The sequence below is a fragment of the Thalassophryne amazonica genome, chromosome 22 (assembly GCF_902500255.1).
Source record: "Thalassophryne amazonica chromosome 22, fThaAma1.1, whole genome shotgun sequence".
Lineage (NCBI taxonomy): Eukaryota > Metazoa > Chordata > Actinopteri > Batrachoidiformes > Batrachoididae > Thalassophryne > Thalassophryne amazonica.
The window spans coordinates 5922920-5944313 of NC_047124.1; the positions used below are offsets into that span (position 1 = coordinate 5922920).

Here is a 21394-nt window from a genome sequence, read left to right on the forward strand (position 1 = left end):
TTACCAAAGATATCAATACAATTTTTCAAATTATGTTCTGAATTTATGACATTTCTTGTGGAAACACAAATAAATACAAATAATTTTATTGTGTGTGTGTGTGTGTGGGGGGGGGGGGGGGGGTCAAAACACTCATGATCAGATTTTATAAGATTTGTAGAACAAAACAACTGCATCATGAATGAGCATTTTAATTTATTTGTATGATTTAACACAGAGATATAATTCTTCTTCTTCTTTCGGCTGCACCCATTAGGGGGCGCCACAGCAGATCATATCTCACCCTGTCCTCTACATCTTCCTCTGTCACACCAACCACCTGCATGCCCTCCCTCAGCATGTCCATGAACTTCCTCTTTGGTCTCCCTCTTCTCCTCCTGTCTGGTGGCTCCATCCTCAGAATCCTTCTCCCTATATACCCTGGGTCCCTCCTCTGCACATGTCCAAACCATCTCATTCTTGCCTTTCTGACTTTGTCTCCAACCCATCCTACCTGTCCATCCTCGTCACTCCCAAAGAAAATCACACCATCTTCAGCTCCACCACTCTTTTTGTTAATGCCACCGTCTCTAAGCCGTACAACATAGCTGGTCTCACTACTGTCTTGTAAACTTTCTCCTTCACTCTTGCTGATATTCTTCGGTCACAAATCACTCCTGCCACCTTTCTCCACCCACTCCACCCTGCCTGCACTCTCTTCTTCACCTCTCTACTTCACTCTCCATTACTTTGGACAGTTGACCCAAGTATTTAAACTCATCTACTTTCACCACTTCTACTCCTTCTAACTGCACTATTCCACTGGGCTCCCTCTCATTCACATATACTCAGTCTTGCTCCTACTGACTTTCATTCCCCTGCTCTCCAGAGCATATCCCCAACTCTCCAGATTAGACTCAACCTGCTCTTTACTCTCACTACAGCTCACAATGTCATCTGCAAACATCATAGTTCATGGAGACTCCTGTCGGATCCCATCCATCAACCTGTCCATCACTGCTGCAAACATGAAAGGACTCAGAGCTGATCCTTGATGTAATCCCACCTCCACCTTGAATGAGCCTGTCATTCCTACTGCACATCTCATCGTTGTCACACTATCCTTGTCAATGTCCAGCACTACCCTCACATACTTCTCTGCCACTCCAGACCTCCTCATGCAATACCACAACTGTTCTCTTGGCACCTTGTCGTAAGCTTTCTCTAAATCCACAAACGCACAATGTAACTCCTTCTGGCCTTCTCTATACTTCTCCATCAGTACTTTCAGAGCAAACACTGCATCTGTAGTGCTCTTTCTCAGCAGGAAACCATATTGCTGCTCACAGAACTTCAGCTCTTTTTTCAGCCTAGCTTACACTACTCTTTCCCATAATTTCCTGCTATGGGTGATCCAATTTATGCCTCTGTGGGTACTGAAGAGGAATAATTCTAATTACATTACAATAAAAGTCATGAGGTCAGACTGGATAAATGGATGGTTGAAGATTCACATCAACATCCTTACAGTATTTTTATTATTATTATTTTTTTTTAGACAAAAAGACTTTTATCCAAGTTCATATCAGCTTCATTTACATCAAGCATGGTGAATTACCTCAGCAAAGAACTGGTAGGAGGTCCTGGGCGATAACAGGCTGTGATTGGCTGTTGCTGGGGAGTGGGTGTGGCTACAGCTACAGGGAGTTCAACTTGGACCATGCTTTCTGACGTCAAAACCTACAAAACACACGTTTGATGAGACACAACTGAATTTTACATGTCTGAGCGTTAAAGGCAAACGTTAACGTATTTTCAGATGCCAACCTTGGTGCCCTTTGACCTCTGGGCAGAGTCTGAAGGAGTGGTTGGCGTCCGGGGGAGTTTTGGGGACGGCGCTTTCAGCTGTCTGTCAGAAACCTGAACCTTCTTTTTAAGTTGAAACAAAACCTGGGAACAAAACACAAACCAGAAAAACTCATCTGAATGCAAACTCAGATCGGGCTGTTGAGTGAGAGACAAATGTGTGACTTCGCCTGGCACACGACAGATCCTGTCCTTCATGTTTCTATTTTAACAAAGTCTTTTTGTGTTCAGCTCTACCTGTGACAGGTGCAGCAACACACAAACGTCTCTCCAGTCACAGCCTCTGACGCATGGAACATCCTTCAAGCTGCCATGGGTGTCTTGGTGGCTTCCCTCACCTATCTGCTTTGTGCCCACTGCTCTAGACAGATTTACACTGCTACGTTTTACTCTTTACATTTCGTGTTTGATTTATTTCAGCTCCAAGAGATATTCAGGGATTCAGAGATGTTCTTGTGTCATCTCCTGACGTGTGCTTAAACTAAACACAGCTGATCTACATTTTGAGTGATGATCCCGGAGGAGTGCACTCGCGTGATCTCCTCACTCTCCGAAAACCCAGCTGAGTGTGACTGAACAGCCCCCTCTGGTGGAATAAACATCTCCCAACAACTGCACCTGGACAACGTAACACCTTTAAAGATGTACAGAAATGGTTCTTATTTTAAACATTTCATATTTAAATGACACTGAGCTTTCAAACAAAAATCCAGTTTAAAAAATGTAAGTGTAGACAGTCAGCGCCACTTTATTAGGCACGTCTCCACCTGATTGTTTTTTTAATGCATTCAAATCAGCCTGAGAGTTTCAAAATAGACCCGATCTTTTGTTTTTTCATTTTTTAAAAATGTATTTTCTATTATTTCATAATTATTAAACTGACTTGTCATTGTTTGACCTTCAGCATGATTGTGCAAATGTGAATAAATTTAGCATCAAATCCAGAACTCAGTAACCTTTGACCTCACTGTAAACAGCAGTAAGGTGTCTCGACCAATCAGAGACTGACATGTTATTAACTGTGTGTGTGTGTGTGTGTGTGTGTGTGTGTGTGTGTGTGTGTGTGTGTGTGTGTGTGTGTGTGTGTGTGTGTGTGTGTGTGTGTGTGTGTGTGTGTCGCACCAAGAACCAGGTGAAGCAGATGATGAAGGTGATGCAGAAGAAGATGATGGGATAAATGTCCCTCGGGTTCCTCCCATGGTGCCACAGCGCCCCCTGCAGGACGTTCTTCTACACAGACACACAAATCTCACATCATCACAAACTCTGGTGACCCATTCCTCATTTTTAACACAATATGATCTAAATGACATAAAACTAGAAATTTAAAATAACACTCTAATTAGACGATAAGTAAAATTTATGCCAAATTGTCACCAGCTGAAGCAGTTTCTTTCGATTTTTTTTTCTTTGTTCTTGTGCAAAAAACAGTCGTTTCCGAGTTTTTTCCTCTGGACAGGAAAGGATGTCCCCCTTTTCCCTTTAGTTCATTTGAAGATAATTAAAGCATGCAGGGCAGATGTCCTCCAGGAGGAGACCTGCAGAAACATGGAATGAAGATGTGTTTTGTGCCGTGGCAGCAGTACGCACTCCAGTCAGTACCTGTTGGACTTCCTGTGTTTTTGATTTGTAGCTGTAATATCAGAGTCCTAATATGAATCTAATCCATCAGGACGGCGCACGACACTTTAATAGTTCCATTAATGTTTCAGCAGCAGCACTCTGGGCACTAATAATCCCAATCTATCCTCCCTGTCTGTCTCCATGACGACTAACGAGGCTGGCTAATGATCTACTGTTGCCTAGGAGACAGAGGAGCAGACACACACCTCTGTGGAGACCTCAGTGATGCCAAAGTGTCCCAGGTGGCGATGCAGAACCTGGACGTTCAGAGACCGGATGACCTCTTCGGCTGGGCGGGGCTCAGAGTTCCCTGGCCAATCCGAAGACACGAAAAGCTCGATGCCGTTCTTCTTCTCCTGCAAGAGCCGCACCATGAATGAATGAATCAATCAATCAAACGAGGGTGAGTAATCTGTGAGGGCGTGTCCTACATTTAGCCGGTTAATGTGCACGAGTCTCACAGGTACGCCCAATGCTGCTGCTACACCTTCACGAAACCAGTGAAGAAGACTGGTGTTTAACCTCCGCACATCCACAGCCAGGTCCTGAGACAGAGGGAATATTTTAAAAAGCTGGAATCAATAACAACTGCACAAAAATCCTCAGTCTGTGAGACCTCCTCCACAGGAGTTAGACCCGCCCTCACAGTGCGAGACCTCCTCCACAGGAGTTAGACCCGCCCTCACACTGCGAGACCTCCTCCACAGGAGTTAGACCCGCCCTCACAGTGCGAGACCTCCTCCACAGGATTTAGACCCGCCCTCACAGTGCGAGACCTCCTCCACAGGAGTTAGACCCGCCCTCACAGTGCGAGACCTCCTCCACAGGAGTTAGACCCGCCCTCACAGTGCGAGACCTCCTCCACAGGAGTTAGACCCGCCCTCACAGTGCGAGACCTCCTCCACAGGAGTTAGACCCGCCCTCACAGTGTGAGACCTCCTCCACAGGAGTTAGACCCGCCCTCACAGTGCGAGACCTCCTCCACAGGAGTTAGACCCGCCCTCACAGTGCGAGACCTCCTCCACAGGATTTAGACCCGCCCTCACAGTGCGAGACCTCCTCCACAGGAGTTAGACCCGCCCTCACAGTGCGAGACCTCCTCCACAGGAGTTAAACCTGCTAATGCATCGCTGGTAAAACTCAATTTGCGACAATAAAATCCAGCATTAACGTCCGCAAATCATCAGACACACCAGGGTTATTCCCTCAACCAGCAACCATTTCATTCCAAATAGCTAGCATAGGCAGGTCACGACAACTATGCTGCACGCTAGCTTGGCTAGTTAGCATGTAGCTGGTTCAAAAACAAGCTTGTTGAGCTCTATAATCCTGAAAACACGCCAAAAGTGAAGCAAAATAAATAAATAAACAAACTTTTTAAAAAAGAGTTAATACACAAATTACCCCAAAAGCAGAACTTTATTTACTACGTTATAATACGCCAAAATTTGTTAGGCAACAAGTTAAGCAATTGTGTAATCTGGTTTTATGTGAGGACTCGTGTTTATTTCCCGCTTGCTACTGTCAATAAATATTTACGAAAAGTCCATTTCCATCAAAATCAGAGAATGAAGAACATTCATAGATGCCTCAACAGAAAGCTGTGTCTCACCACTAATTTATCACTATTAAAAATTAAAACGCTTTTCTTTGCCAGAGTGAAAAATGACATCAGTAGGTTTGTTTTCAGGAACTGTTTCAGGTGTGGTGGTACATCTGGATAGAAAACACCATTCTGCATGCACAACTGTATATTCGTCTTTGAAATGTGAATAGTTTTTGCATATTATTTAGCATAATTTCAATTTTCTATTTATTTTCATTTGCCAAATCACAACAAAGGAACTAAACTTTGAATAGTTAATTACATCAGCATTTTCACAGTGTGTCTTTTTTCTGGCCACAGACGTTTACTGATATCAAAACAAACGGACAGACGTCATATTACGAATACATTGTGAACACAGATGCCATTGTGAAGCGAGGACAGCAGAGAATGTATCTTCTCCGTAAACTGAACTCTTCTGCTGTTAGACCTGCAATCCTTTGTCGTTTTTATCAGTCTTTTATTGAGAGTCTTTTGTGTTTTTCATTTATCTGCTGGTTTCACAGCCTCTCAGTGAAAGACAGAAACAGCCTGAACAACATTGTTAAAATTTGTTCAAAGATTATTGGAGTGAAACAAAAAGACTTACACTCTTTTTGTAATCAACAGATCCTCCTGAAGGCTGAAATCTTCTTGTCTATGTCAGGTCATGTTCTTTTAGGAGAGTTTTCCCTGGTTCCTTTAGGACGCCGTTATGCGTCCCCGGTGTGTGGAACCAACTGGTTTTTAAAGTTGTTTATACCTTCGGCGGTTCAACTTTTAAATGCTCCGTAGGTCTGCCATGTTTCTATTTATATATTCTTGCTATTCATTTTAACTTCTTAAGTCTGTTTTATTTGTTTTTTTTATTAGTTTTATTGTATTTTTTTTCTCTCTCAAATGGACTGCTCAAATGAAATTGCCCCTTGTGGAATTAATAAAGTTGTTGATTGATTGATTGATACATTTAAACAAAACAAAAAAATTACACCTAAATTTATACTTAAAGTTTTTGAAGGGCTTCATAAAAACAGGAAAGAAGCTTTCTTGAATAAACTTGTGTTTTCCAGTTTAAAGAAAGAAAAAGAGAAATGTTGTTAGCAGAGAAACACAACATCCATGAACATGACATGGAGGGCAGATACAAAGTGACATAGAACACAGACACTATTGACACTTATGAGAATATAGGAATAAAAACCCAAAAGCAAACACCAGAGGAGAGACAAGACTAGAGGATGAGTGAAAAAGGCAAGAGCAGGAAGTACAACACAAACTGAGCGCGAGGCCTAACCAAGACAGAATGACAGCAAAGCAGAACTAAAGGACAGAAGACAAGACAGGATGGACAGATGAACAGATCTAGAAGACATGGGAACACCTAACAGGAGTACCCCAAAAACTACCTGACTGGACCAGAACCCTAACAAATGCTGCATTTCTGGAGACGTCTGTTTGCCTCTTAATTTAATATGAACTTCAATAATCACATAGACACAGCTGATTCAATTACCGGACAACATCTGCTTTCAGTTTGTTCAACTGAATACAAACTGAGCAAAGAAACAACTACGGGAGCACAGTCAAAACAAATTCTATAAAAATATATGCTGCATATTTTAAAAATACTGCTGCAGGTTTTGTTTTTTCAAAGTGAAAACAAAAAACTGGTTTATTTGACTTTGAGGAACATTTAGATGTGAGGAAAAAAAATAGGTGTTGGAGCCGATATCACTAACATCTAAAGTTAATTAAAAAAATAAATAATCAAGATCCATCTATTTTGTAAACCTGCTCATTCCAGTAAAGGGTCACGAGAGGAGGAGCCTATTCCAGCAGTTATAGGGTGCGAGGCGGGGCTCACCCTGGACAAGACGCCAGTCTATCGCAGGGCCATGTATGGACAAAGACAGTCACACTCTCACCTACGGCCAATTTAGAGTCACCACTTCACCTAAAACCTGCATGTCTTTGCAAGTGGGAGGAAGCCGGAAAACCCGGAGGGAAAGCATGCAAAAACAAGGAGAATGTGCAAAACCTCCACACAGAAAGGTCCAAGTGGGAAGAGAACCTTCAGCACGGCTAAACACTAAGACACCGCGCCACCCTGAATCCAGATCAAAGTACATTACAGGAAACCAGCACTAAGACACACAGGTGTTCAGATTTTTAATCAAACGGGTTGCTTTCATTGTTAAAGCTGCAATAAAAACTGTTAAATAATTAATAAGTCATGAATCAATATGTAGATTAACTCTTGAATTCACATTTAGAAAAACAAATTAAATTTTACTCCTCACCGATGTTTCCAATGTTTCGCAATAACAGTTTTAAATTAAAGACATTGAGGAAAATCAAATCTGTGTGACAAAAGATTTAACAATAAAAAAGACACAAAACACCTCAATAATGCAATATATATATATATATATATATATATATATATATATATATATATAGTTTAAATGAATGTGTTAATAAACAAATAGCCTTACCAATTAAACGAGCAAACATCAGACATCCTCACAGGAAGCTTTTCACTGAATGAACGCCTGTCAGTCACATCTCAGGGATTTCAGCCTCTGTGTCCGTGATCTGTGATTGGCTTAGTGGGGGCGGGTGGGGGTGTCAAAACCCAGCTTGCTACCTGATTGGCTGCTGTCCAGGGTAATAGTATTATCCCACAGCGTGATCTGTGATGGATCAGGTGCTATTTGTGTCCAAGACGCACAGTAATAACAGCGACTTCACGGATGTCCTCCCTGCTCAACCAATAAGGGGGATGAGGGCGGGGCATCATTGATCAAATAAAAGCGCCAAGCAGAGGTTTCAGCTTTGATGTTGTCTGAGACACTGAGAAACAGAGATGGACATTTTTAGTATACTTAGTAAAATGAACGCCGTGTATCGTACGTGATTAACAAGAAGCCGTAATGATTGTTAATGGTCATGGCCTTGAAACAACCAGTAGGGGGCAGTGAATGCTCATATCCAAAACAAAGGAAAAAATCTTTAAAACAGTTTGATTATGAATGACATCAAAATACACATTTAGAGGCCATTGAAGACCATTAAAGACCACCAGAGACAGTTAGAGACCATCACAGCTGTTAGAAACCATCACAAAGCGTTAGAGACCATCACAGACTATTAGAGACCATCACAGACTGTTAGAGACCATCACAGAGTATTAGAGACCATCACGGACTGTTAGAGACCACCAGAGACTGTTAGAGACCATCACAGAGAATTAGAGACCATCACGGACTGTTAGAGACCACCAGAGACTGTTAGAGACCATCGCAGAGAATTAGAGACCATCATAGACTATTAGAGACCATCACAGACTGTTAGAGACCATCACAGAGTATTAGAGACCATCACGGACTGTTAGAGACCACCAGAGACTGTTAGAGACCATCACAGAGAATTAGAGACCATCATAGACTATTAGAGACCATCACAGACTGTTAGAGACCATCACAGAGTATTAGAGACCATCACGGACTGTTAGAGACCATCACAGAGAATTAGAGACCATCATAGAGAGTTAAAGACTATCACAGACTATTACAGACATCACGTACTGTTAGAGACCATCACAGACTGTTAGAGACCACCAGAGACTGTTAGAGACCATCACAGAGTTAGAGACCATCGCAGAGAGTTAAAGACCATCACAGACTGTTAGAGACCATCACAGAACGTTAGAGACCATCACAGGCTGTTAGAGACCATGGCAGACTGTTAGAGACCATCACAGACTGTTAGAAACCATCACAGAGAGTTAGAGGCCACCACAGAGAGTTAGAGACCACCAGAGACTGTTAGAGACCAACACAGAGTTAAAGACCATCACAGACTGTTCAAGACCACCACAGAGAGTTAGAGACTATTGCAGAGACTTAAAGACTATCAGAGACTGTTACAGATCATAACAGAGAGTTAGAGACCATCACAGACTGTTAGAGACATGACAGAGAGTTAAAGACCATCACAGACTATTAGAGACCATTGCAGACTGTTACAGACATCATAGACTGTTAGAGATCATCACAGACTATTCAAGACCATCACAGAGAGTTAGAAACCATTGCAGAGAGTTAAAGACCATCACAGACTGTTACAGACCATAACAGAGAGTTAGAGACCAACACAGAGAATTAAAGACCATCACAGACTGTTAGAGACCATCATAGAGAGTTAAAGGCCATCACAGACAGCTGGAGACCATCACAGAACATTAAACGCCATCACAGACTGTTAGAGATCACCACAGAGAGTTAAAGACCATCACAGACTATTAGAGACCATCATGGACTGTTAAAGACCATCACAGACTGTTAGAGATCACCACAGACTGTTAGAGACCATCACAGAGAGTTAAAGACCATCACAGACAGTTAAAGACCATCACAGACTGTTAGAGATCATCACAGAGAGTTAAAGACCATCACAGACTATTAGAGACCATCACGGACTGTTACAGACATCACAGACTGTTAGAGACCATCACAGAGAGTTAAAGGCCATCACAGACTGTTAGAGACCATCACAGAGAGTTAAAGACCATCACAGACTATTAGAGACCATCACGGACTGTTACAGACATCACAGACAGTTAAAGACCATCACAGACTGTTAGAGACCATCACAGAGAGTTAAAGACCATCACAGACTGTTAGAGATCATCACAGACTGTTAGAGACCATCACAGAGAGTTAAAGACCATCACAGACAGTTAAAGACCACCACAGACTGTTAGAGATCATCACAGAGTTAAAGACCATCACAGACAGTTAAAGACCATCACAGACTGTTAGAGACCATCACAGAGAGTTAAAGACCATCACAGACTGTTAGAGATCATCACAGACTGTTAGAGACCATCACAGAGAGTTAAAGAGACTGTTAGAGACCATCACAGAGAGTTAAAGACCATCACAGACAGTTAAAGACCATCACAGACTATTAGAGACCATCACGGACTGTTACAGACATCACAGACTGTTAGAGACCATCACAGAGAGTTAAAGGCCATCACAGACTGTTAGAGACCATCACAGAGAGTTAAAGACCATCACAGACTATTAGAGACCATCACAGACTGTTAGAGACCATCACAGAGAGTTAAAGACCATCACAGACTGTTACAGACATCACAGACTGTTAGAGACCATCACAGAGAGTTAAAGACCATCACAGACTATTAGAGACAATCACAGACTGTTACAGACATCACAGACTGTTAGAGACCATCACAGAGAGTTAAAGGCCATCACAGACTGTTAGAGACCATCACAGAGAGTTAAAGACCACCACAGACTATTAGAGACCATCACGGACTGTTACAGACATCACAGACAGTTAAAGACCATCACAGACTGTTAGAGACCATCACGGACTGTTACAGACATCACAGACAGTTAAAGACCATCACAGACTGTTAGAGACCATCACAGACTGTTAGAGACCATCACAGAGAGTTAAAGACCATCACAGACTGTTAGAGACCATCACAGAGAGTTAAAGACCATCACAGACCATTAGAGACTATCACAGTCTGAAGCTTCAGGTGCTTCCAACCAGATATGATCCATCTTCATCAAACTCACTGCACCTAATGGTACATTTTCAAATTCTACATTATTTCTTCCAAATCTGTCCAAAAGACCACATTTTGCCTCAGCCTTCATGTTTCTGTTCCTAAACCTGGTCTTGTCTTGTAGCTTTTCTTCTGTGTCAATAACTTGTGATTACCAAGAGGCCAGAAGGGTGGCAAACTGTCATGGCCTTCAAACAACCAGTAGGGGGCAGTGAAAGCTCATATCCAAACTCTGGGAATGAAATCTAAAAATAGCTTAACTCTGATTGACATCACAGCAGGTTTCGGTAAAATTTGCTGAGATTTTGGCCCAAGAACTGAAAAAAAAAAAATAATAATAATTATGTATAAATTTAGCGTATTGGTGCCAGAAATCAGCTGTTTGTGGTGCTCTTTGTGTGTGTGTGTGTGTGTGTGTGTGTGTGTGTGTGTGTGTGTGTGTGTGTGTGTGTGTGTGTGTGTGTGTGTGTGTGTGTGTTCCTCGAGTTTGACACTGATCACACATCTTCCACATTTCAAAAACAGTTAAATGTGGTCTATTAAACATTAGGTCTCTCTCTTCTAAGTCCCTGTTAGTAAATTATATAATAATTGATCAACATATTGATTTATTCTGCCTTACAGAAACCTGGTTACAGCAGGATGATTATGTTAGTTTAAATGAGTCAACACCCCCAAGTCACACTAACTGTCAGAATGCTCGTAGCACGGGTCAAGGAGGAGGAGTAGCAACAATCTTCCACTCCAGCTTATTAATTAATAAAAAATCCAGACAGAACTTTAATTCATTTGAATGCCTGACTCTTAGTCTTGTCCATCCAAATTGGAAGTCTCAAAAAACAGTTTTATTTGTTGTTATCTGTCGTCCACCTGGTCATTACTGTGAGTTTCTCTGTGAATTTTCAGACCTTTTGTCTGACTTAGTGCTTAGCTCAGATAAGATAATTATAGTGGGCGATTTTAACATCCACATAGATGCTGAGAATGACAGCCTCAACACTGCATTTAATCTATTATTAGACTCAATTGGCTTTGCTCAAAATGTAAATGAGTCCACCCACCACTTTAACCATACTTTAGATCTTGTTCTGACTTATGGTATGGAAATTGAAGACTTAACAGTATTCCCTGAAAACCCACTTCTGTCTGATCATTTCTTAATAACATTTACTTTAATGGACTACCCAGCAGTGGGGAATAAGTTTCATTACAGTAGAAGTCTTTCTGAAAGCGTTGTAACTAGGTTTAAGGATATGATTCCTTCTTTGTTATGTTCTTCAATGCCATATACCAACACAGGGCAGAGTAGCTACCTACACTCTGTGAGTGAGATAGAGTATCTCGTCAATAGCTTTACATCCTCATTGAGCACAACTTTGGATGCTCCTCTGAAAAAGAGAGCCTTAAATCAGAAGTGCCTGACTCCGTGGTATAACCCACAAACTCGCAGCTTAAAGCAAATAACCCGTAAGTTGGAGAGGAAATGGCGTCTCACTAATTTAGAAGATCTTCATTTAACCTGGAAAAAGAGTCTGTTCCTCTATAAAGCCCTCCGTAAAGCAAGGACATCTTACTATTCATCACTAATTGAAGAAAATAAGAACAACCCCAGGTTTCTTTTCAGCACTGTAGCCAGGCTGACAAAGAGTCAGAGCTCTATTGAGCCGAGTATTCCTTTAACTTTAAGTAGTAATGACTTCATGACTTTCTTTGCAAATAAAATTTTAACTATTAGAGAAAAAATTACTCATAACCATCAAAAAGACATATCTTTATGTTCGGCTGCTTTCAGTGATGCCGGTATTTGGTTAGACTCTTTCTCTCCGATTGTTCTGTCTGAGTTATTTTCATTAGTTGCTTCCTCCAAACCATCAACATGTCTATTAGACCCCATTCCTACCAGGCTGCTCAAGGAAGCCCTACCATTAATTAATGCTTCGATCTTAAATATGATCAATCTATCTTTATTAGTTGGCTATGTACCACAGGCTTTTAAGGTGGCAGTAATTAAACCATTACTTAAAAAGCCATCACTTAGCCATCACCCAGCTATCTTAGCTAATTATAGGCCAATCTCCAACCTTCCTTTTCTCTCAAAAATTCTTGAAAGGGTAGCTGTAAAACAGCTAACTGATCATCTGCAGAGGAATGGTCTATTTGAAGAGTTTCAGTCAGGTTTTAGAATTCATTATAGTACAGAAACAGCATTAGTGAAGGTTACAAATGATCTTCTTATGGCCTCAGACAGTGGACTCAGCTCTGTGCTCATCCTGTTAGACCCCAGTGCAGCTTTTGATACTGTTGACCATAAAATTTTATTACAGAGATTAGAGCATGCCATAGGTATTAAAGGCACTGCGCTGCAGTGGTTTGAATCATATTTATCTAATAGATTACAATTTGTTCAAGTAAACGGGGAGTCTTCTTCACGGACTAAGGTTAATTATGGAGTTCCACAAGGTTCTGTGCTAGGACCGATTTTATTCACTTTATACATGCTTCCCTTAGGCAGTATTATTAGAAAGCATTGCTTAAATTTTCATTGTTACGCAGATGATACCCAGCTTTATCTATCCATGAAGCCAGAGGACACACACCAATTAGTTAAACTGCAGGAATGTCTTTCAGACATAAAGACATGGATGACCTCTAATTTCCTGCTTTTAAATTCAGATAAAACTGAAGTTATTGTACTTGGCCCCACAAATCTTAGAAACATGGTGTCTAACCAGATCCTTACTCTGGATGGCATTACCCTGACCTCTAGTAATACTGTGAGAAATCTTGGAGTCATTTTTGATCAGGATATGTCATTCAATGCGCATATTAAACAAATATGTAGTGTTGTGTGCTGGGGTGTTTGGCTGGCTTGGTTTTTGTTTTTCTGTTTCTCCCACCAGGTGGTATGCATTCAGGACTGAGTGGCTGAGTATTAGGACCTCACCCTGAACACCTGAGGCTTGTTTTCACGTGCAGGTCATCAGGGCTCACAGCTGTGGTGTATTCTGTCTTGATCAGAGATTGCTGCACTTAAACCTTGAATGCACAGTGTGTGATTGCCAGAGACTCGACCTTGTGAGCAGACGTGTGAGATCGACGTCAGGAGAACAATCTCACCATTACGGACGCAGAGACCGCTCCAGGTTTGACGCCACAGTCTGTGAAGGAGGATTGGGTGAGGTCTCACGCTCTTCAGCACACTTCCTGAGGTAATTTGGTTTTGGTGACTTTTATGAAGTAATGACAGTGGATTTGGTGTCCCTCACACCTTGTGTTATTGAGCTGTCACGTTATGCTAATTGTCTAATCAGCTTCTGCTGCAGTGGAGATTTGAACTGAGTTGTTCCGTGCCTGCAGGGTGAGAAGCTGATATATATTTAAGCCAGGAGGTGTTTGCTGATTGTGTGCACCTTTTGAGCTGTGTCTCTCTGGGTGGAGAGTGTTGGACTCACCTCATGTTTTCTTTCTTCACAGACTCGGTTTGTCGCGGCCACCTGGGGGGTGTCGGCGGGGTCCCTGGGTCCGAACTGCTGTGGCTCCGGACCGTTTGCGCTGCTGAGAGCGCGCCGTGTTTTCTCCTCACCAGACCGCGGACATTTTTGGTTGTTTATCACTGCACTCATTATGATTATTAAATTCTGTTATCTTTTGAACCGTGCTCTGCTTATTTCATGCTGGGTCCTGTCAAACGCTGGGTCGGTGGTCCGACCGCGTCCGACACATAACAATGTAGGACTGCTTTTTTGCATTTGCGCAATATCTCTAAAATTAGAAAGGTCTTGTCTCAGAGTGATGCTGAAAAACTAATTCATGCATTTATTTCCTCTAGGCTGGACTATTGTAATTCATTATTATCAGGTTGTCCTAAAAGTTCCCTGAAAAGCCTTCAGTTAATTCAAAATGCTGCAGCTAGAGTGCTGACAGGGACTAGAAGGAGAGAGCATATCTCACCCATATTGGCTTCTCTTCATTGGCTTCCTGTTAATTCTAGAATAGAATTTAAAATTCTTCTTCTTACTTATAAGGTTTTGAATAATCAGGTCCCATCTTATCTTAGGGACCTCATAGTACCATATCACCCCAATAGAGCGCTTCGCTCTCAGACTGCAGGCTTACTTGTAGTTCCTAGGGTTTGTAAGAGTAGAATGGGAGGCAGAGCCTTCAGCTTTCAGGCTCCTCTCCTGTGGAACCAGCTCCCAATTTGGATCAGGGAGACAGACACCCTCTCTACTTTTAAGATTAGGCTTAAAACTTTCCTTTTTGCTAAAGCTTATAGTTAGGGCTGGATCAGGTGACCCTGAACCATCCCTTAGTTATGCTGCTATAGACTTAGACTGCTGGGGGGTTCCCATGATGCACTGAGTGTTTCTTTCTCTTTTGCTCTGTATGCACCACTCTGCATTTAATCATTAGTGATTGATCTCTGCTCCCCTCCACAGCATGTCTTTTTCCTGGTTCTCTCCCTCAGCCCCAACCAGTCCCAGCAGAAGACTGCCCCTCCCTGAGCCTGGTTCTGCTGGAGGTTTCTTCCTGTTAAAAGGGAATTTTTCCTTCCCACTGTAGCCAAGTGCTTGCTCACAGGGGGTCGTTTTGACCATTGGGGTTTTTCTGTAATTATTGTATGGCTTTTGCCTTACAATATAAAGCGCCTTGGGGCAACTGTTTGTTGTGATTCGGCGCTATATAAATAAAATTGATTTGATTTGACATTTCGGGAATTCACAAAAGTAACTTTTTGAAATCTTACTGAATTCTGTGTGATCAGAAATCCAGCGCCACACCGCGACTTAAATTCAACAAGATTCTTAGCACGGGAACGTGATGACGTCAGAGAGATGCAGTTTTTGGAAAAGCAGACATGGAATGTTCTGGTGAGCAGAATATGTACTTTGTGATGAATCGTCTTGGATAAGAGTCGGTTTCATTTCGTCCTCTCTGTCCCGTCATGTTTTCTCTGCCGCTTCCATTTCTCCTTCAGTATCACTCCAAAGGTCGCCACTGTTTGTGCCACCGCCGCCCGTGTCGTTATGTAACCACCCATTGTCTCACGTGTCTCGGACACGTGCTCTCATCATTAGTGTTGCCGTGGCAACAGAGAGAGCAGCATCCGTCCTCAGTGCTGCAGACACAGTGTGTCGCCAACACGCTGTACTTTTGAGGAAGCAGCTGTGTGTAACGTTTATCATTAATATAACGCATCTCGTGTTGTAATCAGACCGTGTTCATTTGAGGCTCTCACACACTGATAAGCGGCGATCAGCACACAAAGCATGCTGGGTAAAGTCTGTTCATGTTGAACCCAATGTATTCTGTCTACACTGTGACATCGTTGACACTAACCACATGAGATGCAGGCGGGCCCAGAGTCTAGAGTCTGGCGCCTCCCCCAGCTGTACAACAGCAGGGCATGACGGGAAACAGTGTTTGTCAGAGCTGAAATCTGATTGGCTGAAATGCTTTGTAGTTTTGTGGAGTATAAAGACTGATTCTAACGTTTGTATGAATCAACTCCAAACGAAAAGGACACTCAGAGAGCATGCACCTCTGCCAGCACAGTGATTAGAAAATCAACACCAACCAACACGACCAAGCAATCAGAACTAGGACTTTTGCTTTGTGATGTCATAAAGTAGAAATGTTAGAGAAGAGATCAAAGGAAAGTATCCTACAATGAAAAATAACAATAACTGGAAAAACACAAATAAAATTTTCCCAACATTTCTCTGACCAGTAGCACTGAAGTGCATATTTCTGTCAAGGCCTTAAAACATCTTTTCTTACAAAAACTGAAGCAAGAGAAAGAAAGAGATGAGTGATAACATACATGTCTTTGTGGAGGAAATCAACTCCAGCAATCATCAGAAAAGATGTCAGATCTGTATCCTGGTCTCATCCAGGTCCAGCCCCCCAACACATTCACTTAGAATAATCAGGTCCCATCTTATCTTAGGGACCTCATAGTACCATATCACCCCAATAGAGCGCTTCGCTCTCAGACTGCAGGCTTACTTGTAGTTCCTAGGGTTTGTAAGAGTAGAATGGGAGGCAGAGCCTTCAGCTTTCAGGCTCCTCTCCTGTGGAACCAGCTCCCAATTCAGATCAGGGAGACAGACACCCTCTCTACTTTTAAGATTAGGCTTAAAACTTTCCTTTTTGCTAAAGCTTATAGTTAGGGCTGGATCAGGTGACCCTGAACCATCCCTTAGTTATGCTGCTATAGACGTAGACTGCTGGGGGGTTCCCATGATGCACTGTTTCTTTTTCTTTTTGCTCTGTATGCACCACTCTGCATTTAATCATTAGTGATCGATCTCTGCTCCCCTCCACAGCATGTCTTTTTCCTGGTTCTCTCCCTCAGCCCCAACCAGTCCCAGCAGAAGACTGCCCCTCCCTGAGCCTGGTTCTGCTGGAGGTTTCTTCCTGTTAAAAGGGAGTTTTTCCTTCCCACTGTAGCCAAGTGCTTGCTCACAGGGGGTCGTTTTGACCGTTGGGGTTTTACATAATTATTGTATGGCCTTGCCTTACAATATAAAGCGCCTTGGGGCAACTGTTTGTTGTGATTTGGCGCTATATAAAAAAAATTGATTGATTGATTGACTTAAATGACTTCAAATGTGTTGTAGTGTCCTCCAGAAAGACAAACAAAACCTTACACAAAGTCCAAAATGGTTTCAGCCCACAGAGACCATCAGAAATCATAAGAGACTGTTAGAAACCATCAGAGACTGATGGAGACCATCAAAGACCACCAGAGACTGACGGAGTTCATCAAAGACTGTTAGAGACCATTAACCTCCTAGGGCCTGGCATCCACATATGTGGACATGACATTTTTGGTTGTCTAAACCATAATACTAAGTTTTGTTTCATGAGAACCTCCGGGTCTTAGGAGGTTAAAGACCATCAAAGACCACTGGAGACCATCAGAAACCCTCAGAGACAATCAGAGACCATCAGAGACTGTTAAAGACTGCTAGAGACCATCACAGATACACTAGTTAAAGATCATGAGAAACTGTTACACGCCATCAGAGACCATTAGAGACAACCAGAAACCATCAGAGACAACAGAGACCGTCAGACACCATCACAGACTGTTAGAAACATCAGAGTTCGTCAGACACCATCAGAAACCATTGGAAGCCATCAGAGACAGTTAGAGACATCACAGGCTGTTACAGACAATCACAGATCACTAGAGAGCATCAGAGACCATTAGAGACCATCGGAGACCATCACAGACCGCTAGAGTGCATCAGAGACCATTTGAAACCATCACAGACCATTAGAAACCTTCACAGATTGCTAGAGACCATCACAGAATCTTAGAGATCATCACAGGCTGTTAGATACTATCACAGGCTGTTAAAACCATCAAAGACCATTAGAGGACCTGAAGCTTCAGGTTCTTCTTACCAAATGTGATCCATCTTCACCAAACTCACTGAACCTATCAGTACATGCTTCAAAAAAGTCTACATTATTTGTTTCACATTTGTCCCAAAGAAGACTACATTTTGCCTCAGTCTTTGATGTTTCTGTTCCTTAACCTGGTCTCATCTTGTTGCTTTTCTTCTATGACAGTAAGCTAGTTAGCATAAGTTATGACAACTAGCAATGTAAAACAAACCCGTCACCACCGTCGTTACAGCTCTCTGATTGGTACATATATTTAGACTAAAACAATATGACAGAATGTACCAACTTTTGTCACTTTGCCGATTAACTTATTTCTTTGTCAGGTTACTCACCACGGTAACCAGGTGCTGTGCAGACACCACAACGTGCTCCGGCACGACCTCGTGCTCTGGACGCTCCAGCAGATCGAGGCTTCGCTGGACGCCGGCGTCCTGGTGGAACTGGGAACCCAACAGAGTGGCAGGAAACACTTTGGCGAAGCCAGCAGAGTACTGATGGCGGTGATGGTGGTGACGGGACTCTGGCGGGTTTTTCTGCTGAGGATACAGATCCTGAGCACCGTGAGGAGACCGATGCAGTACATGGTCGCTGGAACGCGATTCTGAAAACATAAAGTGAGACAAAGAGGGACGCTTTTGATGTATTCAGTGCTGAAGACCTTCTCATGTACCCTTTCAGTCACTTGACCCCAGCTTTGGTGACTATGTAATTCCAACTTTGGTGGCCACCCAACCTAGGCTTGGGGGCACCCAACCTAGGCTTTGTTGGCCACCTTACCCCAGCTTTGGTGGCCACCCAACCTAGGTTTGGGGGCCACCTGAACTAGGCTTTGGTGGCCACCCAACCTAGGCTTTGATGGCCACCTGACCCCAGCTTTGGCGGCCATCCAACCTAGGCTTGGGGGCCACTCGACCTAGACTTTGGTGGTCGTAAATGAAATAACGTTGGAAATTTAAGAATCTGGTAAACAAGCTCATTTAAAGCTATCTATATATTCAACCATACTGTTCCTAATTTCCACCATTGTGGCAGCACGGTGGATCAGTGGTTAGCACTCTTGCCTCACAGCAAGAAGGTCTGGGCTTCGATTCCACCATGCCCACTTCCTGTCCCACATCAAAAACATACACATTAGAGTCTCCTTTCTCTTCCCCTGAACAGGGCAGCATCTCTACATCTGGAGTCGGCTCCCGAGTGCCAGACTGTGACTGCCCACTGCCCCTAGTGGTTGGATTGTGTCTAAATGTAATTAGGATGGTTAAATGCAGAGGACAAATTCTGCTGTGTGAACAATGACAACAAATAGTCCTTCTTCTTCTTCTTCTTCTTCCATCCAGCAGGTGGCAGCCACGTCTATGAGATGTTACATGAGAAGGATGGATCACCACATGTGATCATCTTCATGTCTGCAAACAACCGTTTGCCAACAGCACTCAGATCTGGTTTGGGGGAATTCAGCATTGCTGCATGTTGTGTCCTTTGTTCATGGATGGGAACCACGCAGGCAGACAACAGGTCTATCCTCACCTCTGCCTGCTGCAGCCAGGTGGAACGTGGGCTTCTCCTTGACCTTCTACAAACGCTGGGGACCTCAGCACTGAGGCACCTGCGTGCTGGATCACACACAGAGACTCACGCCACACGGCCAAAATGTGGAAGCTGACGCTCCCTCACTATACAAGAGATGCTCCTCAGCCGAGTCTCACTCAGTAACTGTATGTTTGACACAAAGTCATCCCAGCGGGACCCAAGGATCCTCCAAAGACATCCAGTCATCACCTTAAATAGCTGGTTAGAGGTGATGGTCAAATGGTTAATCAGGTGGGTTCAAATCCCTGTCACACCGGAACATCACTCAGGACCCTCGGGAAGGTCCTTAATCCCCACATTGCTCCTGGTGTAAGTAAGTAACACTCAATACTTGGACTTCCTGTTTTTAGCTGATTGGATCCACCTCCTCACAGTAACTACATGATGCTGGATTCAGGATCAGGATTCGGCTTCATTTGGTTACTTTGATCTCCTCGCTTGTTACAAATGACTGTAATATTATTTGTCCCACAAATTGAAAAATTGTAAGCGGCTGCTTCTCAGCTAATCAAATAAACTGACAGTAAGGCCACAGGACTGCCCCCTGGTGGACAAAGTAACAGCTTCCTGCAAAATCTGTGAATGCAAGCAACAAAATGTAGTTGTGGTAAATGTGGTGAACACTGTCCTCTCATATCCTGCACACTTTCACCACAATCGGTTTTGAATAATCCTATGGAATGTTTTGATTTTTTTTCCAGATCCTGTTCCAGTTTTTCTGTCCTGTATGTGTCAGTCCTTTGAAAAACACTTACATGCATGAAAGCTGCCAAATAAATAAATATGTACTTAAATAAAGAAGGTTTTGCTGGTTGCCCAAAATTAGACATCATATTCCCATAATATTCCTATAATATTCCCTGATCACTTTAAATCATTTTTGTGTGTAAATGTTTTAATTTTTATGTAATACTGCTGTGATTATTTTAATGCACAGCATCTTTCACAGACTAATTTATATCTGTTGCTAATTTTCTGAAATTATTTATAATCTTGTATCCGATTACTTCCAGACAGAATTACAGATTACTACGTGCCCGAAACAAAAAGGAGATAAATGACACACCGCAGCAAAAATGTCCCACTGATCGATCGGTAATCCATCTACAGACTGATCGATTAATGTGTCGATTAGAGCTCGTGGGCTGATGATGTACCTGAGATCACCAGCTGAGTCCAAATTAGAGAGAAAAGAAAGAAGGTGACGAGTCTTCCTCCTTCTCCTCCTCCTGCTGCTGCGCGGCTCATCCTTCCTTCCTAGAGGTGGATCCGATCTAAACCTGATCCGGGATCCGATATGATCCCAACCCGCCTCAGTGCCCAGAAGAATCAGGTCCAAGAATCTGCCGCATGTTCCGCATCGTCGCCTCCCGCCCCGCAGCGTCCCACAGCGCCCTCTGGCGGCAGGAACAGCCGCTGCAGCAGACTCACCACCCAACTGAAGCAGCTTCACATCACAAATGAAACACTGCTGAAGTGAATAGTCTCCACCTCCCAGGGGCGTGGCCAACATCTTCTTGCACACTGGTGTGGTGGTGGTGGTGGTCCATGAAGGTTCTCAGTCATCCGGGTAGGAGATCCGCAGAGGATTATGGGTTAACTGGACTTGGTGTGTCAGGGTGGAGGTGAGACCGAACACTAGTCGTCCACACTGAAACCTTAGACACGTGGAAATCACTTGCTGATTGACAGTTCCTCTTGTGGAAAAATCGGCTTTGGGAAGTCTG

The 21394-nt window shown here is 43.0% G+C and overlaps 1 protein-coding gene across 1 annotated transcript in view; it reads right to left on the bottom strand.

Annotated features, from left to right (window-relative positions):
* LOC117504456 (receptor-type tyrosine-protein phosphatase R-like) overlaps window positions 1-21132 on the bottom strand; it is a 29296-nt gene extending 8164 nt beyond the window's left edge. The window contains exons 1-7 of the mRNA XM_034163928.1: window positions 20825-21132; window positions 18410-18678; window positions 3900-4013; window positions 3675-3824; window positions 2968-3075; window positions 1807-1929; window positions 1598-1719 (exon numbers count right to left, since the gene is read on the bottom strand). Of these exons, the coding sequence (XP_034019819.1) occupies window positions 1598-1719; window positions 1807-1929; window positions 2968-3075; window positions 3675-3824; window positions 3900-4013; window positions 18410-18678; window positions 20825-20915 (977 nt within the window). The 5' untranslated portion in view covers window positions 20916-21132. The remainder of the gene's footprint in view (window positions 1-1597; window positions 1720-1806; window positions 1930-2967; window positions 3076-3674; window positions 3825-3899; window positions 4014-18409; window positions 18679-20824) is intronic.
* Window positions 21133-21394: the final 262 nt, after the last annotated feature.